Source organism: Protomyctophum parallelum, assembly GCF_964188405.1.
Source record: "Protomyctophum parallelum genome assembly, chromosome: 6".
NCBI classification, from domain to species: Eukaryota; Metazoa; Chordata; class Actinopteri; order Myctophiformes; family Myctophidae; genus Protomyctophum; species Protomyctophum parallelum.
In genome coordinates, this window is record NC_139701.1 from 49,387,204 (window position 1) to 49,409,728 (window position 22,525).

A 22,525-nucleotide genomic window follows, 5' to 3' on the forward strand; every position below is an offset into this window, starting at 1 on the left:
AGACACACACACACACACACACACACACACACACACACACACACACGCACAGACACAGACACACACACACCAGAGTCAGAGTCAATTTGATCTCAGACTCTGCTGACAGCACCCTCAACGCTCAGACCCGGGAAGTCAACACATTTTACCGTTATTTTATACTTTGGCCATTCAAAAATAGCAGATCTATAAGCACGTATAGCACGTCACTACGTGCTTGTAGATCTGCAACAAAAAAAATATCCTAAAAATGTGGCGCAAATCTTTGAATATATATATATATATATTCTTGAAAGCGAAACATCTTTGACTCAAATCTTTGCCTCTGGGAAGTCCCTCCCTGGGACAAAATCATGAAATCATGAAATCAATCATGAAAACGTTTGAGAAATCAGCTGACATGCTGCACGGGAACATACGTTCTTTTTAGAAAACTGTCAGGATTTACAAGACCTGTATAGTAGAACGGGCCTCAGGACTAATGGGTTAAGCTCCTCGACTGAGCTCAGCATTATTGTCACATTACAGGTTTTAAGGGTGTGAAGAAGCGGGTGGAATTCTTTCATTTCCATCCAGGTAGAGTGAAATATCAACAGGCGGTGCCTGAAAGACACATGGTTGGAACCAGTAGAGGCATGAGGCAGTTACCCTGGAGCGGCGCAGGCGACGAGGGCACCTGGAAATAATTCCCCATTCATTTTTCCCATAGACGTTTCAACAAGTATTTATTTAAAGACCTTAAAAGCCTGGGTTTAGAATGGTCAAAATGGGTTAAAAGGCTCGACAAAGCCAACAGCCGAGTTGACAAATCATGAAATTGAACAAATGATTAGAAAGAAGGAAAAACAACAACAAAAAAGTGTTGTACCCTGACCTTGTGTTGTCTTTCTAAGTTTCTAATTATCTGTTCCACTCAAAATGTGTTTATTGTCATGATTTGTCAAATGGGCTGTTGGCTTTGTCCGAGGCTTTAAAGGTCTTTAAATAAATACTTTCTAAAACGTCTATGGGGAACATTAATGGGGAATTATTTCCATTGATTGATTGATTGATTGAAATATTTATTAACAGTTTGTAGAATTTACAGTACATTTTAAGCACAAACTCAATACAAAGACTGTTAACTGTGAGTGGACGACCCAATTAAGCATTACACTTGTTTACAACAGGGTCCACATTGTTCAATTCATCAAAACATTTAGAGACATACAAATAGACACTTCTTTGTAGCTAAAAAACAGAACAGGAATTCATCATATAGGAAGCAAAAAGGGAAAAGATACATATACAGTGAGGGGAAATGGGGTGGGGGGGGGGGGGGATTTTTACAGAGGCCAGTTTCGAATTGCAGCCATCCGTAGGTGCCCTTTGAGAGCGGTTTTGAAGGAGTCAAGGGATTCACATGTCTTAATGACTGTTGGTAGGGCGTTCCACATTTTGGTGGCATAGGAGCGAAAATAATTTAGTCCCTTGTTTGTGCCGAATCTGGGTTGTACATGGTTTGTTGTACTCCCTCTGGTGTTGTGGGTGTGGACTTCGTTTACATTAAGGAAGTATTTAGACAGGTACATGGGTATCTTGGTGGTGTATCGAATCTTGTGGACCAGACCCATTGCAAGATGCTGTACTCTGTCGTCGACCCTAAGCCATCCCAGCCTGTCAAAGTGGGCAGGGGTGAGGTGGGTTCGGGGGGTGAGGCCAAGTAGGAGCCTGACCAGTTTGTTTTGGGAGGTCTGGAGCCTTGTTTTAAGGGCCTTTGAGGTGCTGTGGTACCAAGAGGTGGATGCATAGTCAAAGAAACCTTGTACGAGGGCTCCTGTTAAGGTCTTCAAGGTGTTTTTGCTGACCAGTGAGGAGATCCTGTAAAGGAATCTTGTTCTTTGATTTACTTTTTTGATTACGTTGGTGGCCATCTTATCACCGGAAAGATTGGCCTCCAGGATGGAACCTAGGTAGGTAATTTGATCTTTTCGTGTGATAATATTGTCACCCACTCTAACCAAGAAGCCATCTGCCTTGCTGAGATTACTATTTGATCCGAAGAGGATGGATTCAGTTTTTCCCAGGTGTAAGGATAGTTTGTTATCAGGTGTAAGGTGCCCTCGTCGCCTGCGCCGCTCCAGGGTATGAAATATGACTTCTATGGAACCAAATATGACAAATATGACTTCTATGGAACCACTTCTATAGAAGACATGGTGACTTCTATGGAATCCAAATGACTGAAATCAGTCGGAGAACTTTGAATCCATGATTTCTCTTACCTTTAACGTAGGGGGTTTGCTGGCCGGTTGACCACAGCGCCCCCCGGTGTTGACACAGACACCCTCCGTGCAGAGCAGGCTGTCTGGACAGGCCATGACGAACGCTGCGCTGTTGCTGCAGCCGCTGTCTACGGACTCCGCCTGCCAGCTCCTACACGCGCACGGACACACACACACACGGACACACACACACGGACACACACACACACACACACACACACACACACACGTTTGTATTACTACAGTATACATTTAGGATGATTTTAAATGGCATTCACATTTCACATAAATAACATGTCATGACATTGTCATCCACGGGTTTGAACTAAGGAAGGGTTTAACCCATTCTGACCGGGCACCCATTTTGGTGTCAGCATCATGTTATGCTTTAGCTATTTAAAAATAGCAGATCTACAAGCTCATATCGCGCCACCGAGTGGCGCGATACGAGCTTGTAGGTCTGCTATTTTTTGAAAAATCGAAGAACGACTGACATTTTTAGAATCTGATCTCAGGTCAGAATGGGTTCATCAGACCAGTGTGTGTCCGGCAGAAACCTTGTATGAATCTGATCTCAGGTCAGAATGGGTTAAACGCGCATCGGCCCTCCATGGTCAGTTTGACCCCAAACAAATGGGCAGAGGTGGTATAAGACAAGTAACCCTAAAGTCATATTTAGAAAATGTTTCAGGTGAAAAAAATAATAAAATAATAAAAAGAGATGATTTCATCCATCCATCCATCTTCAACCGCTTATCCGTAGTCGGGTCACTAATATTTAGGAAAAGTCATGGAAGGGGAACCTTCTGAGAGCTTCATGGCAAAAAAATAATCAACTTAAAAAAGACCTCACAGACCTCACACACAGACCTCACAGACCTCACACACAGACAGACCTCATAGACACTAGTGTTAAATGGGTCAGAAAGGCCTCAGACACTCTAGTGTTAAAACCCATTCTGGGCGGGAACCCCTTTTGGTGTTAGCATTATGTTGTGCTTTAGCCATTGAAAAATAGCAGATCTAGAAACGACTGACATTTTTTTAGAATCTGATCTCAGGTCAGAATGGGTTAATCAGACCAGTGTGTGTCCAGTGGAAACCTCGTATGAATCTGATCTCAGGTCAGAATGGGTTATAAAGACAGGATCTGAACGGGACTGTCGAACGGAGGGTGTGGTTTTACCTCTCGGACGCCGCCTCGCAGGCCTCCTCCTTCTTGTTGTTGCTGTCCAGAGCCTGCATCATGTGGAAGGCTCTGCCTCCTCCTCCTCCTCCTCCTCCTCCTCCTCCCTCCTCCTGGGGGGTGGAGGAGGAGGAGGTGGTGGCGCGGGACAGCAAGGCACACACTGCATCCTGCGACAAAAGACACAGCACTGTCACCGCCGGGTCAGAGCCATCTAATAGAAGAGTTACAGCACTGTCACCGCCGGGTCAGAGCCATCTAATAGAAGAGTTACGATATTGAAGGGGGCAGAAACCGAGCGCTCGAGCACTGGTCATGCAGTGGCTGTTGTGACGGCCCCCATGCAGGGCCTATGTGTCATGGTTAACGTGTGTGCTTTACTAATACTATAGTCTGTCTTTCAGTGTGATGGGACCTGGTTGGAGAGTGGTGGCAATACAAGGATTGGAGGCCGCTGGCCAGTGCTTCCAATCACTATAAAAGAGCCACCTTGCCTGTGCATCCTTGCATTTATCCCACCTTAACACTGTTCACTAAACATAACTCTAAACATATAGGCAGTCTAGCCCGAAAGACGGCCGTCAATTGTCGGCATTAAACCTGTTATTTAACGCTAAAACATTCCGGGTGAATAAAATGTGACTAAAACTAAAATCAAGTTTCATTCTAAAGACTAATAACTGAACTAACGTAGAAATGTGCTGCCCAAAACAACCCCGGTCCAGTACCATGGAGGGTCTGTGTGGTGTCTGCGTGATGAACTTACCATGGTGGTGGAGGGTCTGCGTGGTGTCTGCGTGATGAACTTACCATGGTGGTGGAGGGTCTGCGTGGTGTCTGCGTGATGAACTTACCATGGTGGTGGAGGGTCTGCGTGGTGTCTGCGTGATGAACTTACCATGGTGGTGGAGGGTCTGTGTGGTGTCTGCGTGATGAACTTACCATGGTGGTGGAGGGTCTGCGTGGTGTCTGCGTGATGAACTTACCATGGTGGTGGAGGGTCTGCGTGGTGTCTGCGTGATGAACTTACCATGGTGGTGGAGGGTCTGCGTGGTGTCTGCGTGATGAACTTACCATGGTGGTGGAGGGTCTGCGTGGTGTCTGCGTGATGAACTTACCATGGTGGTGGAGGGTCGGCGTTGCTGCTTCTCTGCGTGGTGTCTGCGTGATGAACTTACCATGGTGGTGGAGGGTCTGCTCTGCGTGGTGTCTGCGTGGTGAACTTACCATGGTGGTGGAGGGTCTGCGTTGTTGCTGCGTCTCCTCCTGGCTGTCTGCGTGGTGTCTGTGGTGGTGTAGTTCTGAGCCGCCTGGCGCCTGCACCCTCAGCCAACAGAACGCCATCTCTGTACCGCCATCACAGTCCGCCAGCCTCACCTGGGCTGTGCCCTGCACGCACGCACACACACACACACACACACAAGGTTGTAATTACTATACGGTCGGCGGTGGCTCAGGGGTAGAGTGGCTGGATGGTAACCGCAAGGTTGCCAGTTCGATCCCTGTGGGCTCCCCCAGAGTTAGTGTCGAAGTGTCCTTGAGCAAGACACTGAACCCCTTAATTGCTACCTGATGTGCTGGTTGGTGCCTTGCATGGTTTCCTCCACTATCTGTGTGTGAATGTGTGTGTGTGTGTGTGTGTGTGTGTGTGTGTGTGTGTGCGTGAATGGGTGAATTGATGCACAATCTATGTAAAGCGCCTTGGATAAAGGCGCTGTATAAATGCACCATTTACTTGTGAGGAGATAGTCGTTTTAGGACAGCATTGAAAATAGCCGAATAAGCCGATCTGATCCCCATCTCACGCAACGCATGTTGTGAGCTTGTAGATCGCCTAAATACTTCAGTGTGTGACACCACCGGCCCCCAACTGAAGTATAAATGAGGATAAATAACTAGGAGCCAAACCCAAATCCTAAACCTAACCTCTAAATCAGGGATGTCAAACTCAAATACACAGTGGGCCAAAATAAAGAAATTGGTACAAGTCGAGGGCCGGACTGTGTTTCAACACACGGGGCCATTTTTGGGGAGAGGGGTATAGCTGAAAGTTGACCACAAGTTGATATACTTTCACTGCTGATCAATAGTGAAGAGAAGACGCATGCTTGCGCTTGCGGGCCCTCGATACGTGACAATGCACTCGCAGTGCATTGTGGTACTTGTAGTATTATGGTGGTCCGTGCAGTATACCAGAGGGCCAGTTCTAATACTAATTAAATATCATCCCGCGGGCCAAAGATAATTCATTCGCGGGCCTGATTTGGCCCCCGGGCCTTGAGTTTGACATATATGCTCTAAATAGTCTAAATACTACGCCCGCTGAACTCAAACAATATATGTGTAACCACTGAAAACAAAACACATTTTCTCAAATTCTACTATACTTTGTGGGGACATTTGGCCCTCACAGCACCGTCACAATATCTATACTTTGTGGGGACATTTGGCCCTCACAGCGCCTTCACAATATCTATACTTTGTGGGGACATTTGGCCCTCACAGCACCGTCACAATATCTATACTTTGTGGAGACATTTGGCCCTCACAGCGCCTTGACAATATCTATACTTTGTGGGGACATTTGGCCCTCACAGCACCGTCACAATATCTATACTTTGTGGAGACATTTGGCCCTCACAGCGCCTTGACAATATCTATACTTTGTGGGGACATTTGGCCCTCACAGCGCCGTCACAATATCTATACTTTGTGCAGACATTTGGCCCTCACAGCGCCGTCACAATATCTATACTTTGTGGGGACATTTGGCCCTCACAGCGCCTTCACAATATCTATACTTTGTGGAGACATTTGGCCCTCACAGCGCCTTCACAATATCTATACTTTGTGGGGACATTTGGCCCTCACAGCGCCTTCACAATATCTATACTTTGTGGGGACATTTGGCCCTCACAGCACCGTCACAATATCTATACTTTGTGGGAACATTTGGCCCTCACAGCACCGTCACAATATCTATACTTTGTGGGGACATTTGGCCCTCACAGCACCGTCACAATATCTATACTTTGTGGGGACATTTGGCCCTCACAGCACCGTCACAATATCTATACTTTGTGGGGACATTTGGCCCTCACAGCACCGTCACAATATCTATACTTTGTGGGGACATTTGGCCCTCACAGCACCGTCACAATATCTATACTTTGTGGGGACATTTGGCCCTCACAGCACCGTCACAATATCTATACTTTGTGGGGACATTTGGCCCTCACAGCGCCGTCACAATATCTATACTTTGTGGAGACATTTGGCCCTCACAGCGCCGTCACAATATCTATACTTTGTGGGGACATTTGGCCCTCACAGCGCCTTCACAATATCTATACTTTGTGGAGACATTTGGCCCTCACAGCGCCTTCACAATATCTATACTTTGTGGGGACATTTGGCCCTCACAGCGCCGTCACAATATCTATACTTTGTGGGGACATTTGGCCCTCACAGCGCCGTCACAATATCTATACTTTGTGCAGACATTTGGCCCTCACAGCGCCGTCACAATATCTATACTTTGTGGGGACATTTGGCCCTCACAGCGCCTTCACAACATCCCCCCGGCTTGTATCCTCGCAGAATGTTACTAGAATGATCCAACAGTTCTGTGGGTGAACACAACATAGTCTCACGTTGCCAGACAGACAGTTGCCTCTCGCAGTTTTCAAATGCTTCCGTCTTCTATGCTACAGTCTGGAGCAGCGGAAGCTCTGATCATGACTGAGAATGTGATAAAGCGGAAGTCAAGCCTCCTCCCCACTTCCGTTTCGTCTTTACAGTCGCGCAGATTTATCCCAACATAAATCGAAATCATAAGACGGATATATAGCTTGCTGCTATTATTTAAATATATTTTCGTGAACCGAAATTGGCAGCTTCCCTGCTCGGATTTCGGGAGGTGTAGTTCCAGCACCGAAGTCTGACGTCAATATCACCGAGTGGCGCGATACGAGCTTGTAGGTCTGCTATTTTTTGAAAAATCGAAGAACGACTGACATTTTTAGAATCTGATCTCAGGTCAGAATGGGTTCATCAGACCAGTGTGTGTCCGGCGGAAACCTCGTATGAATCTGATCTCAGGTCAGAATGGGTTAAATACATACGTTTTGAAATGTCTATGAGGAAAATGCATCGGGAATCATTTCCTGGGCCTGGCGTCGTCACGAAAGGGGGGGGGGCGGGACTGCGACGCTCTATACCAGCACTCGGAGATGTGTGGAATAGTTTTCTGGCTATACGCGAGACCGAACAGAACCAGAACCAGAACGTACCAGTAGCTCCTCCTGGGCCTGAGGGCCCAGCGAGCACAGGGACAGCTGCAGGGCGCACGCGGCCAGCGCCCCGGGCGGGACGGGGATCCGGAAGCCCTCGTTGAAGCTCATGAGGGGCGTGGGCTCCAGGGCCTTGCAGCAGTAGAAGGCACAGGCCCGGCCGGCGTCCAGCGGGATCAGGTGCACCTTCACGTACCTGGGGGAGGGAGGGACACATTTTTTAACCCATTCTGACCTGAGATCAGATTCATACGAGGTTTCCGCCGGACAAACACTGGGTCTGATGAACCCATTCTGACCTGAGATCAGATTCTAAAAATGTCAGTCGCTCTTCGATTTTTCAAAAATAGCAGACCTACAAGCTCGTATCGCGCCACTCGGTGGCGCGATATGAGCTTGTAGATCTGCTATTTTTAAATAGCTAAAGCATAACATGATGCCGACACCAAAATGGGTGCCCGGTCAGAATGGGTTAAATGTCATTTTTTCGGAAAAAACCTCATGTTTCTAGATCAGTGGTTCTCAATATTTCATGTCTAAGGACCCCCAAAAATATATGAAATTGGCCGCTGACCCCCATCTGAAAATGTGTTGTTTCAGGGACCCACCTCCCAGAAGCAAAGATTTGAGTTCAAAACGTTCTAACTCTGAAAGAGTATATATTCAAAGCTTTGCACCACATGTTCATGATTTTTCAAAAATAGCAGACCTACAAGCTCATAGCGCGCCACTCGGTGGCGCGCTATGAGCTTGTAGATCTGCTATTTTCCAATAGCTAAATTATAACATAATGTTTAAAACACCAAAAGGGGTTCCCGTCCGCAAAATGTTTTCTGAAATACCTATGTTTCTATATCAGTGGTGCTCAATATTGCATATTAAGGGCCCCAGGCCCACAGCTGAAAATATGTTGTTCCAAGGAACCCCTCAGAAGCGTCGAGAGTCGAGTTAAAAAACGTTCGCTGTGAAAGAATTAAGCAATATTACCCGAGAGGGTGTGTGGTTTAACGTGATTATCGCCACGACAGTGATGCGGTCCCGCCAAGCATCACTGAAGTGTGTGTGAAGCTGTGTGTGGTTAGTTTAGTTAGTGTAAGTATACTCACACTTTGTAGCCGTCTCTGACCACAGCCTTGTTCAGATGTTTTAGTTGGAGCAGATGAAGGAGCAGCGACTGAGAGCTGGAGTCATATCTGGACAAACCACAGAGAATACAGAGTTAACTGGACTGGAGTCATATCTGTACAAACCACAGCAAATACAGAGTTATCTGGACTGGAGTCATATCTGGATAAAACACAGAAAATACAGAGTTATCTGGACTGGAGTCATATCTGGACAAACCACAGAGAATACAGAGTTATCTGGACTGGAGTCATATCTGGACAAACCACAGAGAATACAGAGTTATCTGGACTGGAGTCATATCTGGATAAAACACAGAGAATACAGAGTTATCTGGACTGGAGTCATATCTGGACAAACCACAGAGAATACAGAGTTATCTGGACTGGAGTCATATCTGGACAAACCACAGAGAATACAGAGTTATCTGGACTGGAGTCATATCTGTACAAACCACAGCAAATACAGAGTTATCTGGACTGGAGTCATATCTGTACACCACAAACCACAGAAAATATCAATTCACTGCTTTCTAAAGAGTTATCTGGAGTTATATCTACATGAAATATCAATTCACTGCTTTGAAAATAGTTCATACTTAAGTTCACACTCCTCTATTACACTATCGGTTATGTAGAACAGGGTTTCTCAAAGTGGGCTCCGTAACACCCTAGGCAGGGGTGCTTCAGAATACAAGAATAATTGTTGTAAAACGGACCAGAGTTGCACCGTACTTGGCGCGTTCTTTTTCCATCTACACCGCATCTCTTCGCCCAAAAATAGCAGATCAACAATGCGTTGTGATAGCTTGTAGACCCGCTATTTTTTGACGAACGTTCCCCTTGGAATAGTAACGCTGGGGTGCAAGTTGTTAAACATACAGTAGTAGTTGTGTACTCACAGTAACCATGTACCAGTATTAGTTGTGTACTCACAGTAATCATGGTATTATATTAGATGTGTACTCACAGTAATCATGGTATTGTATTAGTTGTGTACTCACAGTAATCATGGTATTGTATTAGTTGTGTACTCACAGTAATCATGGTATTGTATTAGTTGTGTACTCACAGTAATCATGGTATTGTATTAGTTGTGTACTCACAGTAATCATGGTATTATATTAGATGTGTACTCACAGTAATCATGGTATTGTATTAGTTGTGTACTCACAGTAATCATGGTATTGTATTAGTTGTGTACTCACAGTAATCATGGTATTGTATTAGTTGTGTACTCACAGTAATCATGGTATTGTATTAGTTGTGTACTCACAGTAATCATGGTATTGTATTAGTTGTGTACTCACAGTAATGGTGTACCAGTATTAGTTGTGTACTCACAGTAATCATGGTATTGTATTAGATGTGTACTCACAGTAATCATGGTATTGTATTAGTTGTGTACTCACAGTAATCATGGTATTGTATTAGTTGTGTACTCACAGTAATCATGGTATTGTATTAGTTGTGTACTCACAGTAATCATGGTATTGTATTAGTTGTGTACTCACAGTAATCATGGTATTGTATTAGTTGTGTACTCACAGTAATCATGGTATTGTATTAGTTGTGTACTCACAGTAATCATGGTATTGTATTAGTTGTGTACTCACAGTAATCATGGTATTGTATTAGTTGTGTACTCACAGTAATCATGGTATTGTATTAGTTGTGTACTCACAGTAATCATGGTATTGTATTAGTTGTGTACTCACAGTAATCATGGTATTGTATTAGTTGTGTACTCACAGTAATCATGGTATTGTACTAGTTGTGTACTCACAGTAATCATGGTATTGTATTAGTTGTGTACTCACAGTAATCATGGTATTATATTAGATGTGTACTCACAGTAATCATGGTATTGTACTAGTTGTGTACTCACAGTAATCATGGTATTGTATTAGTTGTGTACTCACAGTAATCATGGTATTATATTAGTTGTGTACTCACAGTAATCATGGTATTGTACTAGTTGTGTACTCACAGTAATGGTGTACCAGTACTAGTAATGTACTCACAGTAATCATGGTATTATATTAGTTGTGTACTCACAGTAATCATGGTATTATATTAGTTGTGTACTCACAGTAATCATGGTATTATATTAGTTGTGTACTCACAGTAATCATGGTATTGCATTAGTTGTGTACTCACAGTAATCGTGGTATTATATTAGTTGTGTACTCACAGTAATCGTGTACCAGTACTAGTAATGTACTCACAGTAATCCCAGCTGTATCTGAACAGCCTCGCTGGCCGTGGTCAGGTCTTTCATGTAGGACATCTCCTCGGACTCCTCCGCTCTAAAAGAGAACAGGCAGCGTTTAACAACACGACAATACCATGAGCCGCTTATACATCCTACAGCAGGCAGGGGGCTTCAACGCTTATCAGGACAGGGACCTCTTAGCTGATCTAGCTGAAACTTTATTTATAAAGCACATTTTAAAACAACCAAGGTTGACCAAAGTGCTGTACATCAGTGGCAAAAACAGAGAACAGGCAAAGAGAACACAGAATGTAAATGAGAAACACAATCAGAAGTGACAAAAATATAAGCATGAAAGGTTAAAATAAGCAAAACAAAAAAAAAAGAGCTAAAGATACAGAAAAACCTCAAATGGACTCAAGAGGGATTGAAAGCCAGGGAGAAGAGATGAGTCTTAAGGTGAGACTTAAAAACATTAATGGATGGATGGGGCAGATTTAATGTGACGGGGAAAAGCTCTTCCAGAGCCTGGGAGCTGCAGCCACGAAAGAGCGTAGCGCCCCCTAGTGCTCGCTTTGCCTAAACAAATGGCAACTAAAAGATACGGGGAAGCAGCTTTTTGCTTCTACGGGCCGTCGGCGTGGAACAAGCTCCCACTGTACCTTCGTCAGGCAGCCTCTGTAGACATTTTTAAAGCTCAGCTCAAGACCCACTTCTACAACATTGCTTTTAATTGATATTTTTATTTTTTGTTATTCATGTCCTCACTGTATTGCATTACTGCTTGTTTTTTTAATGTCGTTGCCTTGCTTTTCTTTTATTCTCCATTGTTCTGTAAAGCACTTTGAGCTGCATTTCATGTCATGAAAGGTGCTATACAAATAAAGTTTTATTATTATTATTATTATTATTAGTGCTCTTCTTGATTATTCGGCCCTCTAGCAGTACCTGATCAGCGGATCGCAGAGCTCTAGCCGGGGTGTAGGGTTTTACGAGCTAAATACATCGTACGAACCCGTCTGAATAACACATCAACGATATGAACAGCTTTGATACGCAATATTTTGCAAACACAGTTGCGGATCGTTTATGCGTCATTCTCCCGGCGGTGTGTAATAAATAAATGATAAATACATTTTCTATTTATCATTTAAGGCGTTTAGCAGACGCTCTTTCTTAATCCAGAGTGATTTACACTGAGAGGTGAGTCTTCAGATTAGGGTGGAAGATTGGGAGTGAGTCTGCAGTTCGAAATTGCAATGGGGAGTTCATTCCACAGTTTGGGACGTGTGGAGCCAGAAGGGAGAAGAGTGTGGGACGTGTGGAGCGTTGTCCCGGACTTTAAGCTCAAATGTCACGGATATTTAAACGACGGACAAGTCTGTGATTTTAACCCATTCTGACCGGGCACCCATTTTGGTGTCAGCATCATGCTTTAGCTATTTAAAAATAGCAGATCTACAAGCTCATATCGAGTGGCGCGATACGAGCTTGTAGGTCTGCTATTTTTGAAAAATCGAAGAGCGACTGACATTTTTAGAATCTGATCTCAGGTCAGAATGGGTTCATCAGACCAGTGTGTGTCCGGCGGAAACCTCGTATGAATCTGATCTCAGGTCAGAATGGGTTAATAGGGTCATAATAGAGCACGGTGTAGAGCACTAACTCCTTTAATTTAACCAAATTGTTCTAGTGGTTAAATTCCTGCCCTCCCTCCATTGGCTACCGGTCGCCCACACGTCCCAAACTCTTCTCCCTTCTGGCTCCAAAACTGTGGAATGCACTTCCCATTGCAGTCAGAACTGCAGCCTCACTCCCAATCTTCTGCCGTAGTCTGAAAACCCACCTCTTCAGACTCCATTTTAGCCCGTAGCACCGGCACTGGCCTCGACGACCTGACCGGCGTATGCAAAGGCTAAACGTATGAAATGTAAATAGCCTTTTATGTAGTCATAGCACTCTATAGTGTATACGTCTAGCTTCACTGACTGTACAGATCATCTACTGTTAAGACAGATATTAGGATATTATGATTCATGATGACTGTTTCTATGTATTTGATGTATTACATATTATGTGTTGTTCCTGCTTACTGTAAATCGCTCTGGATTAAGAGAGTCTGCTGACTGTAAAATGTGCAGCTCTGTGTGTGAACCACTGTGTCGCCTCCTAGATACTGCAGTTGGTCTCTTCTGTCACTAGAGGGCACCAGTACCCCAGAGAGAGAGAGAGAGTAGCAGGCAGTGTTTGGAGAGGTTTGGTGGAAAGTAACTAATTGCATTTACTTAAGTACTGTACTCAGGTGCAATTCCAGGCACTATTACTATACTTGAGCATGTTCATTTTTCAACGAACAAATATTATACTTGAATTTTAAACTACAATTATTTGAATACGGGTACTAGCTACTACTATAGATTTAGATTATTACAAAACATAGTTTATAACCAACCACAACGACTTGTAGATGTAGTATTTACAAAACAATAAGCGTCGAGCTTCATTCCCATTTCCATCCACCTGCTGTTTAAAATCCCGGAAGAGACGCCTGGCGACACGCCTTCGCCACTTTGTGCGGCGAAGGTGTGCGCACGCACGCACGCACAAACTCACTCACCTCCGGCCCCAGGCCTCGAACACGCCGCTGTCCGTGGCCAGGGCGTCCTCGGACACGCCCGTGGACACTCTCCTCGCTCTCCTGCCACTCCTGTTGGCACTGTTACACCTCAGAGTCACTCCTAGAGAGGAGATACACACACTGTTACACCTCAGAGTCACTCCTAGAGAGGAGATACACACACTGTTACACCTCAGAGTCACTCCTAGAGGAGGAGATACACACACTGTTACACCTCAGAGTCACTCCTAGAGGAGATACACACACTGTTACACCTCAGAGTCACTCCTTAGAGAGGGAGATACACACACTGTTACACCTCAGAGTCACTCCTAGAGAGGAGATACACACACTGTTACACCTCAGAGTCACTCCTAGAGAGGAGATACACACACTGTTACACCTCAGAGTCACTCCTAGAGAGGGAGATACACACTGTTACACCTCAGAGTCACTCCTAGAGAGGGAGATACACACTGTTACACCTCAGAGTCACTCCTAGAGGAGATACACACTGTTACACCTCAGAGTCACTCCTAGAGGAGATACACACTGTTACACCTCAGAGTCACTCCTTAGAGAGGAGATACACACACTGTTACACCTCAGAGTCACTCCTAGAGAGGAGATACACACTGTTACACCTCAGAGTCACTCCTAGAGAGGAGATACACACACTGTTACACCTCAGAGTCACTCCTAGAGAGGAGATACACACACTGTTACACCTCAGGGTCACTCCTAGAGAGGGAGATACACACACTGTTACACCTCAGAGTCACTCCTAGAGAGGAGATACACACACTGTTACACCTCAGAGTCACTCCTTAGAGAGGAGATACACACACTGTTACACCTCAGAGTCACTCCTAGAGAGGAGATACACACACTGTTACACCTCAGAGTCACTCCTAGAGAGGAGATACACACACTGTTACACCTCAGTCACTCCTAGAGAGGAGATACACACACTGTTACACCTCAGTCACTCCTAGAGAGGAGATACACACACTGTTACACCTCAGAGTCACTCCTTAGAGAGGGAGATACACACACTGTTACACCTCAGAGTCACTCCTAGAGAGGAGATACACACACTGTTACACCTCAGTCACTCCTAGAGAGGAGATACACACACTGTTACACCTCAGAGTCACTCTTAGAGAGGAGATACACACACTGTTACACCTCAGTCACTCCTAGAGAGGAGATACACACACTGTTACACCTCAGGGTCACTCTTAGAGAGGAGATACACACACTGTTACACCTCAGAGTCACTCCTTAGAGAGGAGATACACACACTGTTACACCTCAGAGTCACTCCTAGAGAGGAGATACACACACTGTTACACCTCAGAGTCACTCCTAGAGAGGAGATACACACACTGTTACACCTCAGAGTCACTCCTAGAGAGGGAGATACACACACTGTTACACCTCAGAGTCAATCCTAGAGAGGGATATACACACACTGTTACACCTCAGAGTCACTCCTAGAGAGGGATATACACTGTTACACCTCAGAGTCACTCCTTAGAGGAGGAGATACACACTGTTACACCTCAGAGTCACTCCTAGAGAGGAGATACACACACTGTTACACCTCAGAGTCACTCCTAGAGAGGAGATACACACACTGTTACACCTCAGAGTCACTCCTAGAGAGGGAGATACACACTGTTACACCTCAGAGTCACTCCTAGAGAGGAGATACACACACTGTTACACCTCAGAGTCACTCCTAGAGAGGAGATACACACACTGTTACACCTCAGGGTCACTCTTAGAGAGGAGATACACACACTGTTACACCTCAGGGTCACTCCTAGAGAGGAGATACACACACTGTTACACCTCAGAGTCACTCTTAGAGAGGAGATACACACACTGTTACACCTCAGAGTCACTCCTAGAGAGGAGATACACACACTGTTACACCTCAGAGTCACTCCTAGAGAGGGAGATACACACTGTTACACCTCAGAGTCACTCCTAGAGAGGAGATACACACACTGTTACACCTCAGATTCACTCCTAGAGAGGAGATACACACACTGTTACACCTCAGGGTCACTCTTAGAGAGGAGATACACACACTGTTACACCTCAGGGTCACTCCTAGAGAGGAGATACACACACTGTTACACCTCAGGGTCACTCTTAGAGAGGAGATACACACACTGTTACACCTCAGAGTCACTCTTAGAGAGGAGATACACACACTGTTACACCTCAGGGTCACTCCTAGAGAGGAGATACACACACTGTTACACCTCAGAGTCACTCCTAGAGAGGAGATACACACACTGTTACACCTCAGGGTCACTCTTAGAGAGGAGATACACACACTGTTACACCTCAGAGTCACTCTTAGAGAGGAGATACACACACTGTTACACCTCAGGGTCACTCCTAGAGAGGAGATACACACACTGTTACACCTCAGTGTCACTCCTAGAGGAGGAGATACACACACTGTTACACCTCAGTGTCACTCCTAGAGAGGAGATACACACACTGTTACACCTCAGAGTCACTCCTAGAGAGGGGGATACACACACTGTTACACCTCAGGGTCACTCCTTAGAGAGGAGATACACACACTGTTACACCTCAGAGTCACTCCTAGAGAGGAGATACACACACTGTTACACCTCAGGGTCACTCCTAGAGAGGAGATACACACACTGTTACACCTCAGAGTCACTCCTAGAGAGGAGATACACACACTGTTACACCTCAGAGTCACTCCTTAGAGAGGAGATACACACTGTTACACCTCAGAGTCACTCCTAGAGAGGAGATACACACACTGTTACACCTCAGAGTCACTCCTAGAGAGGAGATACACACACTGTTACACCTCAGAGTCACTCCTAGAGAGGAGATACACACACTGTTACACCTCAGAGTCACTCCTAGAGAGGAGATACACACACTGTTACACCTCAGAGTCACTCCTTAGAGAGGAGATACACACACTGTTACACCTCAGAGTCACTCCTAGAGGAGGAGATACACACACTGTTACACCTCAGAGTCACTCCTAGAGGAGGAGATACACACACTGTTACACCTCAGAGTCACTCCCTAGAGAGGGAGATACACACTGTTACACCTCAGGGTCACTCCTTAGAGAGGAGATACACACACTGTTACACCTCAGAGTCACTCCTTAGAGGAGATACACACTGTTACACCTCAGAGTCACTCCTAGAGAGGAGATACACACACTGTTACACCTCAGAGTCACTCCTAGAGAGGAGATACACACTGTTACACCTCAGAGTCACTCCTAGAGAGGAGATACACACACTGTTACACCTCAGAGTCACTCCTTAGAGAGGAGATACACACACTGTTACACCTCAGAGTCACTCCTTAGAGGAGATACACACACTGTTACACCTCAGAGTCACTCCTAGAGGAGGAGATACACACTGTTACACCTCAGAGTCACTCCTAGAGAGGAGATACACACACTGTTACACCTCAGAGTCACTCCTAGAGAGGAGATACACACACTGTTACACCTCAGAGTCACTCCTAGAGAGGAGATACACACACTGTTACACCTCAGAGTCACTCCTAGAGACGCACACACACACACACACACACACACACACACACACACACACACACACACACACACACACACACACACACACACACACACACACACACACACACACACACACAGCTACACCTCACTCCTGTGGGGTCACAGGAACACTGTCACTCTTAAAGCAAGACCTGATGCCAAGTCTACAAATATCTTCCAAGGCCTAACCGTTTTCTGCAAAAAAATAATAAATAAATAAATATGTTGCTATATTAGCGGTTCTCAAACTTTGTCATGTCAAGGACCTGCAGACATGATATGAATTTGGACAAAAAATATTTTGTGCACAACCTGTCCGGACTGTGATTCTGCTGGCGATCAATTTTGCCATATTAGGAGATCAACGGTCATCGGCTTCCTAGATTGGCCTGGATTGACTCATCGGCCTTGCCGATTGGTCAAAGCTTTGCGTGTCATTAAGCACCACTGAACCAATAAGTGACGGCGAGCACAGCAGAAGGAGTGCATTGTGTTCCAGAGTGAGACGAGATTCATCTGACCTGATCTACACGTTGTGAGAAATGTTCTGCTGGACGTTACATGTGAATGGAGCTCCAGAGCTTCACCGTAACAAGGCTGTTGCATTCGGACGTAACATTTACTCACTCGGTGGAAACGCTGACGACAAGCAGATTGAGGTGAACGTCTTCGACACAGTGTCTTTGCGCTGGAGGAAGTTGACCCCGGTGACACCCGCAACAGGAGAACCTCACCTTGAGGTTCCTTCCCAGCGTACGTGCCACACAGCTGTGCTGATTGAAGACATTGTCTACCTCTGGGGAGGGATCACTAACCCTGCAGGTCACGGCAACATCCTTTATGCATTTGATGTCGACGCCCACATATGGTTCAAACCGCAGGTTTCTGGAACTGTTCCTGAGGCGAGGTGCCAGCACTCAGCCTGTGTCTTAGCGAAGGTCATGTATATTTATGGGGGAACTACGGTATGTCATCATGGGCCATGTACCGAATACACATGCACTAATGACGTGTACAAGTTGGACACCGCCACGATGGTCTGGGCTTTAATTAACACCAGAGGAAATCCATTTGGTGAATACCCTGAATTTGCCACCATCATCGGGACAAAGATGTTTGTAGTTCCCAACTGCCACTCCATCAGAGTGTATGACACAGAGACCAACCAATGGCTGAGCAGACCTACACAGACTCTTCCAGGAGAACGCTGTGTCCATTCAGTCTTTACCTACAATGGAGAGCTGTACACATTTGGAGTCTACAGGCACTGCAATGATATGTGGAAATTAAATCCAGAGACCTTCTCCTGGAAGAAGGTTGAGCCCAGGGGGAAAGGCCCGTCACAGATGTCTCGGATGTGCTGTGGCACGGTGGGAGATCGTGTCATCCTCTTTGGAGGAGACGACACGCCTGGTGACCTGCATGTCTTAGACCTCAGTCCTAGCCTCAAGACATTATGCAAGCTGGCAGTTATGCAGTACGGTTTGGACCAGTCTCAACTCCCACACAACATCAGGTGGGAACTAAGGGTTAAAAATAAATAAATACTGTTCTTGTAAAATCTACAATGACAAGAAAGATGCTTTCCAGGTTTCAATGGGTTAAACACCAATGCCCATTATTCACACACTGGCCATAGGGTGTGAATAAGCCTAGGGTGGAGTGTCCAAGTGTCCCAGAGTAGGACAGGCTATAAGGCTATAAGACCTATAGTCTATTGTCTGTGTACTAGGGATGGGTCCGATTGATCGATTATCGTTAATAGGACCCGAAATCCGATAATCGTTTTTTTTTTTTTTATGAAAACTTTTGGAAAGGCAATATTGTCATCCAAACAGGACAGTAGGCTATAGGCCTACCAAAGTGTGCCTGGGATGTGTCTGTGTAGCTGCATGACTGAGAGGCGTGTGAGTGGAGATTGATTCCAATCAAGATACAGGTTTGGAGGATTTAGCAGGTGTTGGGAATTTACCTAATCAGTCCTATAGGCTGGGGTTGCTATGGTGATCAATTGGCTCAACAGTGGTCCAGGGACCAGCAGTGGTCCTCATTTAAAAGATGGAGTTAGTAACCAAATGGACCCATATTACCTCTCAAGAGTTAAAACTATTGTTAATCAACTACATCAGGGGTTCCCAAACTTTTTTGAAGATTCCCCCCCCCCCCCCCCCCCGATTAATCATTAATATTGAATTATACAAATCGATTTTCATTTTGGACACATTTACACATCCCTATACTGTGTACTGTAGATTGTACTGTCTGACTGCAATGTTAACGTTACGTCTGATTGATTCTCGGCAGCACATTGTGCCCTGCACCAAACACAGCTATTTTGGGGGACTTGACATCAGCGCATAACTAACCCAATCTGACCTGAGATCAGATTCATACGAGGTTTCCACTGGACACACACTGGTCTGATTAACCCATTCTGACCTGAGATCAGATTCTAAAAATTTCAGTCGTTCTTCGATTTTTCAAAAATAGCAGACCTACAAGCTCGCTATGAGCTTGTAGATCTGCTATTTTTCAATAGCTAAAGCATAACATGATGCCAACACCAAAATGGGTTCCCGTTCGGAATGGGCTAAGTATTTACACTACAGTAAAGCCTGTTCATTGTTTTATTTGCCGATGGTTATCATAATATTCTAAAGAACACATCGTATTTATGATGCAAGCCATATTGAGGGGAATTCCCCTTTTGTTTCAAACGCCGGCTTCTCCTACTACAAGTCCCAGAATGCATTTCGTCTTGGACAAGCAGCTGCACTGCTGCCGTTACATCATGAACACGGTTGGTTCATATTTTTATGAAGTTAAAAAAATGTCTATTTTACAGAAAAAACACCGAACGCAAACGGGAGGATGTCGCGACCGCAGCGGGCAGCGGATAACAACAGGAAGTGAGGGTTGTAGTTTTCACATGCACTGATTGCTAGAACATTCCTTTCATCGCATGAGTGAACGGGATGTGTTGTCGTCGCTGACGACGAGGCAGAAACCATGTATGTACATGTACATGTTTCATAATTTCATTTATTTTTCATAAATGAACGCCCCTGTTTTTTATGTGTTGCACAAAATAAGCATGGATTTGTGAACTTATCCTTTTTGGTCCACCCATTCCTGGGACATGTAATGGTACAGTAAAGTACAGTGAGAGAGAAAGAAAAGCCCAATTGTGGGTGTATGGGATTTTTTCCACTGGTCCCAATATCACTAAACCCAGCAGGTGAAATTCACCCGAACACCAGCCTGTAGAGAAAAATCACACCTGTGTGAACCGAGTGGTGCAACTCCCCATTTCTTCTCTGTATCGTTCCAATTTCTTCTCTGTATCGTTCCAATTTCACGCATGCGCACACCACTCGTGCTCATGACTACACACAGGTACACGGACATTGCTGGTTGTAGGAGTGGTTGCGCCACTCAAAAAGCAGGGGTGTGGGCAGGGAAACAAACCTATACATTGTCTCTGCATGTCTCTCAGTGCAGTGACATTCTGTGATTATTTGCCATAATCATTTAAAAATCACACCTGTGTGAACTGAGTGGGAAGCTTTGCGCCAAATCAGTCTCTAACCTTTTTTTTTTTTCTTTTTTTTTTTTTGCAGCTTACGCCTTTTATTGGTTTTTTGAAGGGACAGACAGTAGGCTGACAGGAAACGGGAGAGAGATGGGGGGAAGACATGCAGTAAAGGCCGTGTCGGGCTCGGGAGTCGAACCCGCGGCACACTGCGACTGGATTACCAGTCGGGTGCCCAGACGGTTATGCCACCGCCTGGGCCGTCTCTATCCTTTTAATACTCTCTGAGGTTGACACGGATATTGCTGTTCCTTGGGAGTGGTTTGCACCACTCAAAAATTTATCACTTTTGGCTGACGAGACTGAGCGTTGGGAGTGTGTCAGCTATAGGTCAGGAGGTAACAGGGGGGTCTGAGAATGACAGGAAGGGTAGGTACCCTCACAAAAAAACATGCAGTAATCCTGGTCTGTAAACTGCCTCCCCCTGGCCAGCCGGGGCGCCTGATGGAGGGGAAAGGAACTGGTTGGAATAACGTTTTCCTTCCACGCGCTACGTCCAACCAGGGAAACTCCCCCCTGTCAGGTGTAAAGGAGCAACTTGGACACTCAGGCATGAAGGAAGCATGAGTTCAAGTCCGTTGCTCTCCCCTTGTCCCCCATATATGGGGACTAGGTTGGTGGAGGGTGTGTAGAGCCCAGGATCACATTAGATGATTGACACAGGGGTGAAAAATGGGTTACAAAATCGTGGGATAAAAAATACATTTAAAAAAAGAGAATGACAGGAAGTGTTGTACTTGCCCGTGGAGGTGAAAGCCCCTTGGGGGGTGGTGCTGCCGCCGCCCCCTTCTCTGTGACCTTTGCCCTCTGCTTGGTGTAGGTTGGCGCCGCCGGCGAGCTCCTCCCCCCCGCCGGCCGGGGGCGGGGGGGCGGCTCCTCCGGGGAGCGAGGGCCCCGGTGACTGGTGGTGAGGAGGAGCCGCCCCCCCGCCCCCCTGGGGGCCCCGCAGCCCCTCCAGGAGGCCGCGGCCCCCCGCCAGCTCCATGTACTCCTCCGTCATCTGGGCCAGCGGGCAGTCCGGGGGCGGAGCCGAGGAGTGGTAGATGGGCGTGTCCATGGGGGAGCTGGGCGGGGACAGCGACGAGAGGGAGGAGCGGGAGGAGAGAGAGGCCAGCGACTGGGGCGTGTTGTCGTGAGACCGCTTGGCCTAAGGACGAGAGAGAGAGAGAGAGAGAGAGAGAGAGTTCATCATACTGTACACAATATGTACATAAAACATCTAGAAACGTCTTAGGGATTCGAACCGAGCTGTACATAAAACGTCCTCAGACGTCCTAGCGCATCCTCAATGATACGGGGCGAGATAAGAATATTCTGAATTTTTCCTTTTTTTTGGGGGGGGGGGGGGGGGGGGCAGTTCGCCTTTCGGCTACCGTATGCTACGCTCTGGGCTCATATTAGCTTGCCGTTGACTTAGCTGTTAGCGCGGCGGAAGGAATGACTCGTCTCTCCTAATCCAGGGCGCTCTCCGTGGTTATGAACGGATATACGATATGCTGGCGCTTCATTTCTGCTCCTCATCCGTCTCTCTCCCGCAAAATATGAACGCTTTTTGGATCATATATCGTATAAATTAAAATGATCGCAATGTAAGCTATAGCAATGTAAAGTCAACTTTTTTTTAGTAGATT

General features: G+C 45.9%; 1 protein-coding gene across 1 annotated transcript in view; it reads right to left on the minus strand.

Moving 5' to 3' along the window:
- Positions 1-22,525, minus strand: part of wwc3 (WWC family member 3) — a 101,336-nt gene that overhangs the window by 5,926 nt on the left and 72,885 nt on the right. Inside the window, 8 exon segments of the mRNA XM_083766827.1 lie at positions 2,265-2,415; positions 3,451-3,620; positions 4,678-4,839; positions 7,743-7,938; positions 8,849-8,935; positions 11,095-11,175; positions 13,699-13,819; positions 21,636-22,041. Of these exon segments, the coding sequence (XP_083622953.1) occupies positions 2,265-2,415; positions 3,451-3,620; positions 4,678-4,839; positions 7,743-7,938; positions 8,849-8,935; positions 11,095-11,175; positions 13,699-13,819; positions 21,636-22,041 (1,374 nt within the window).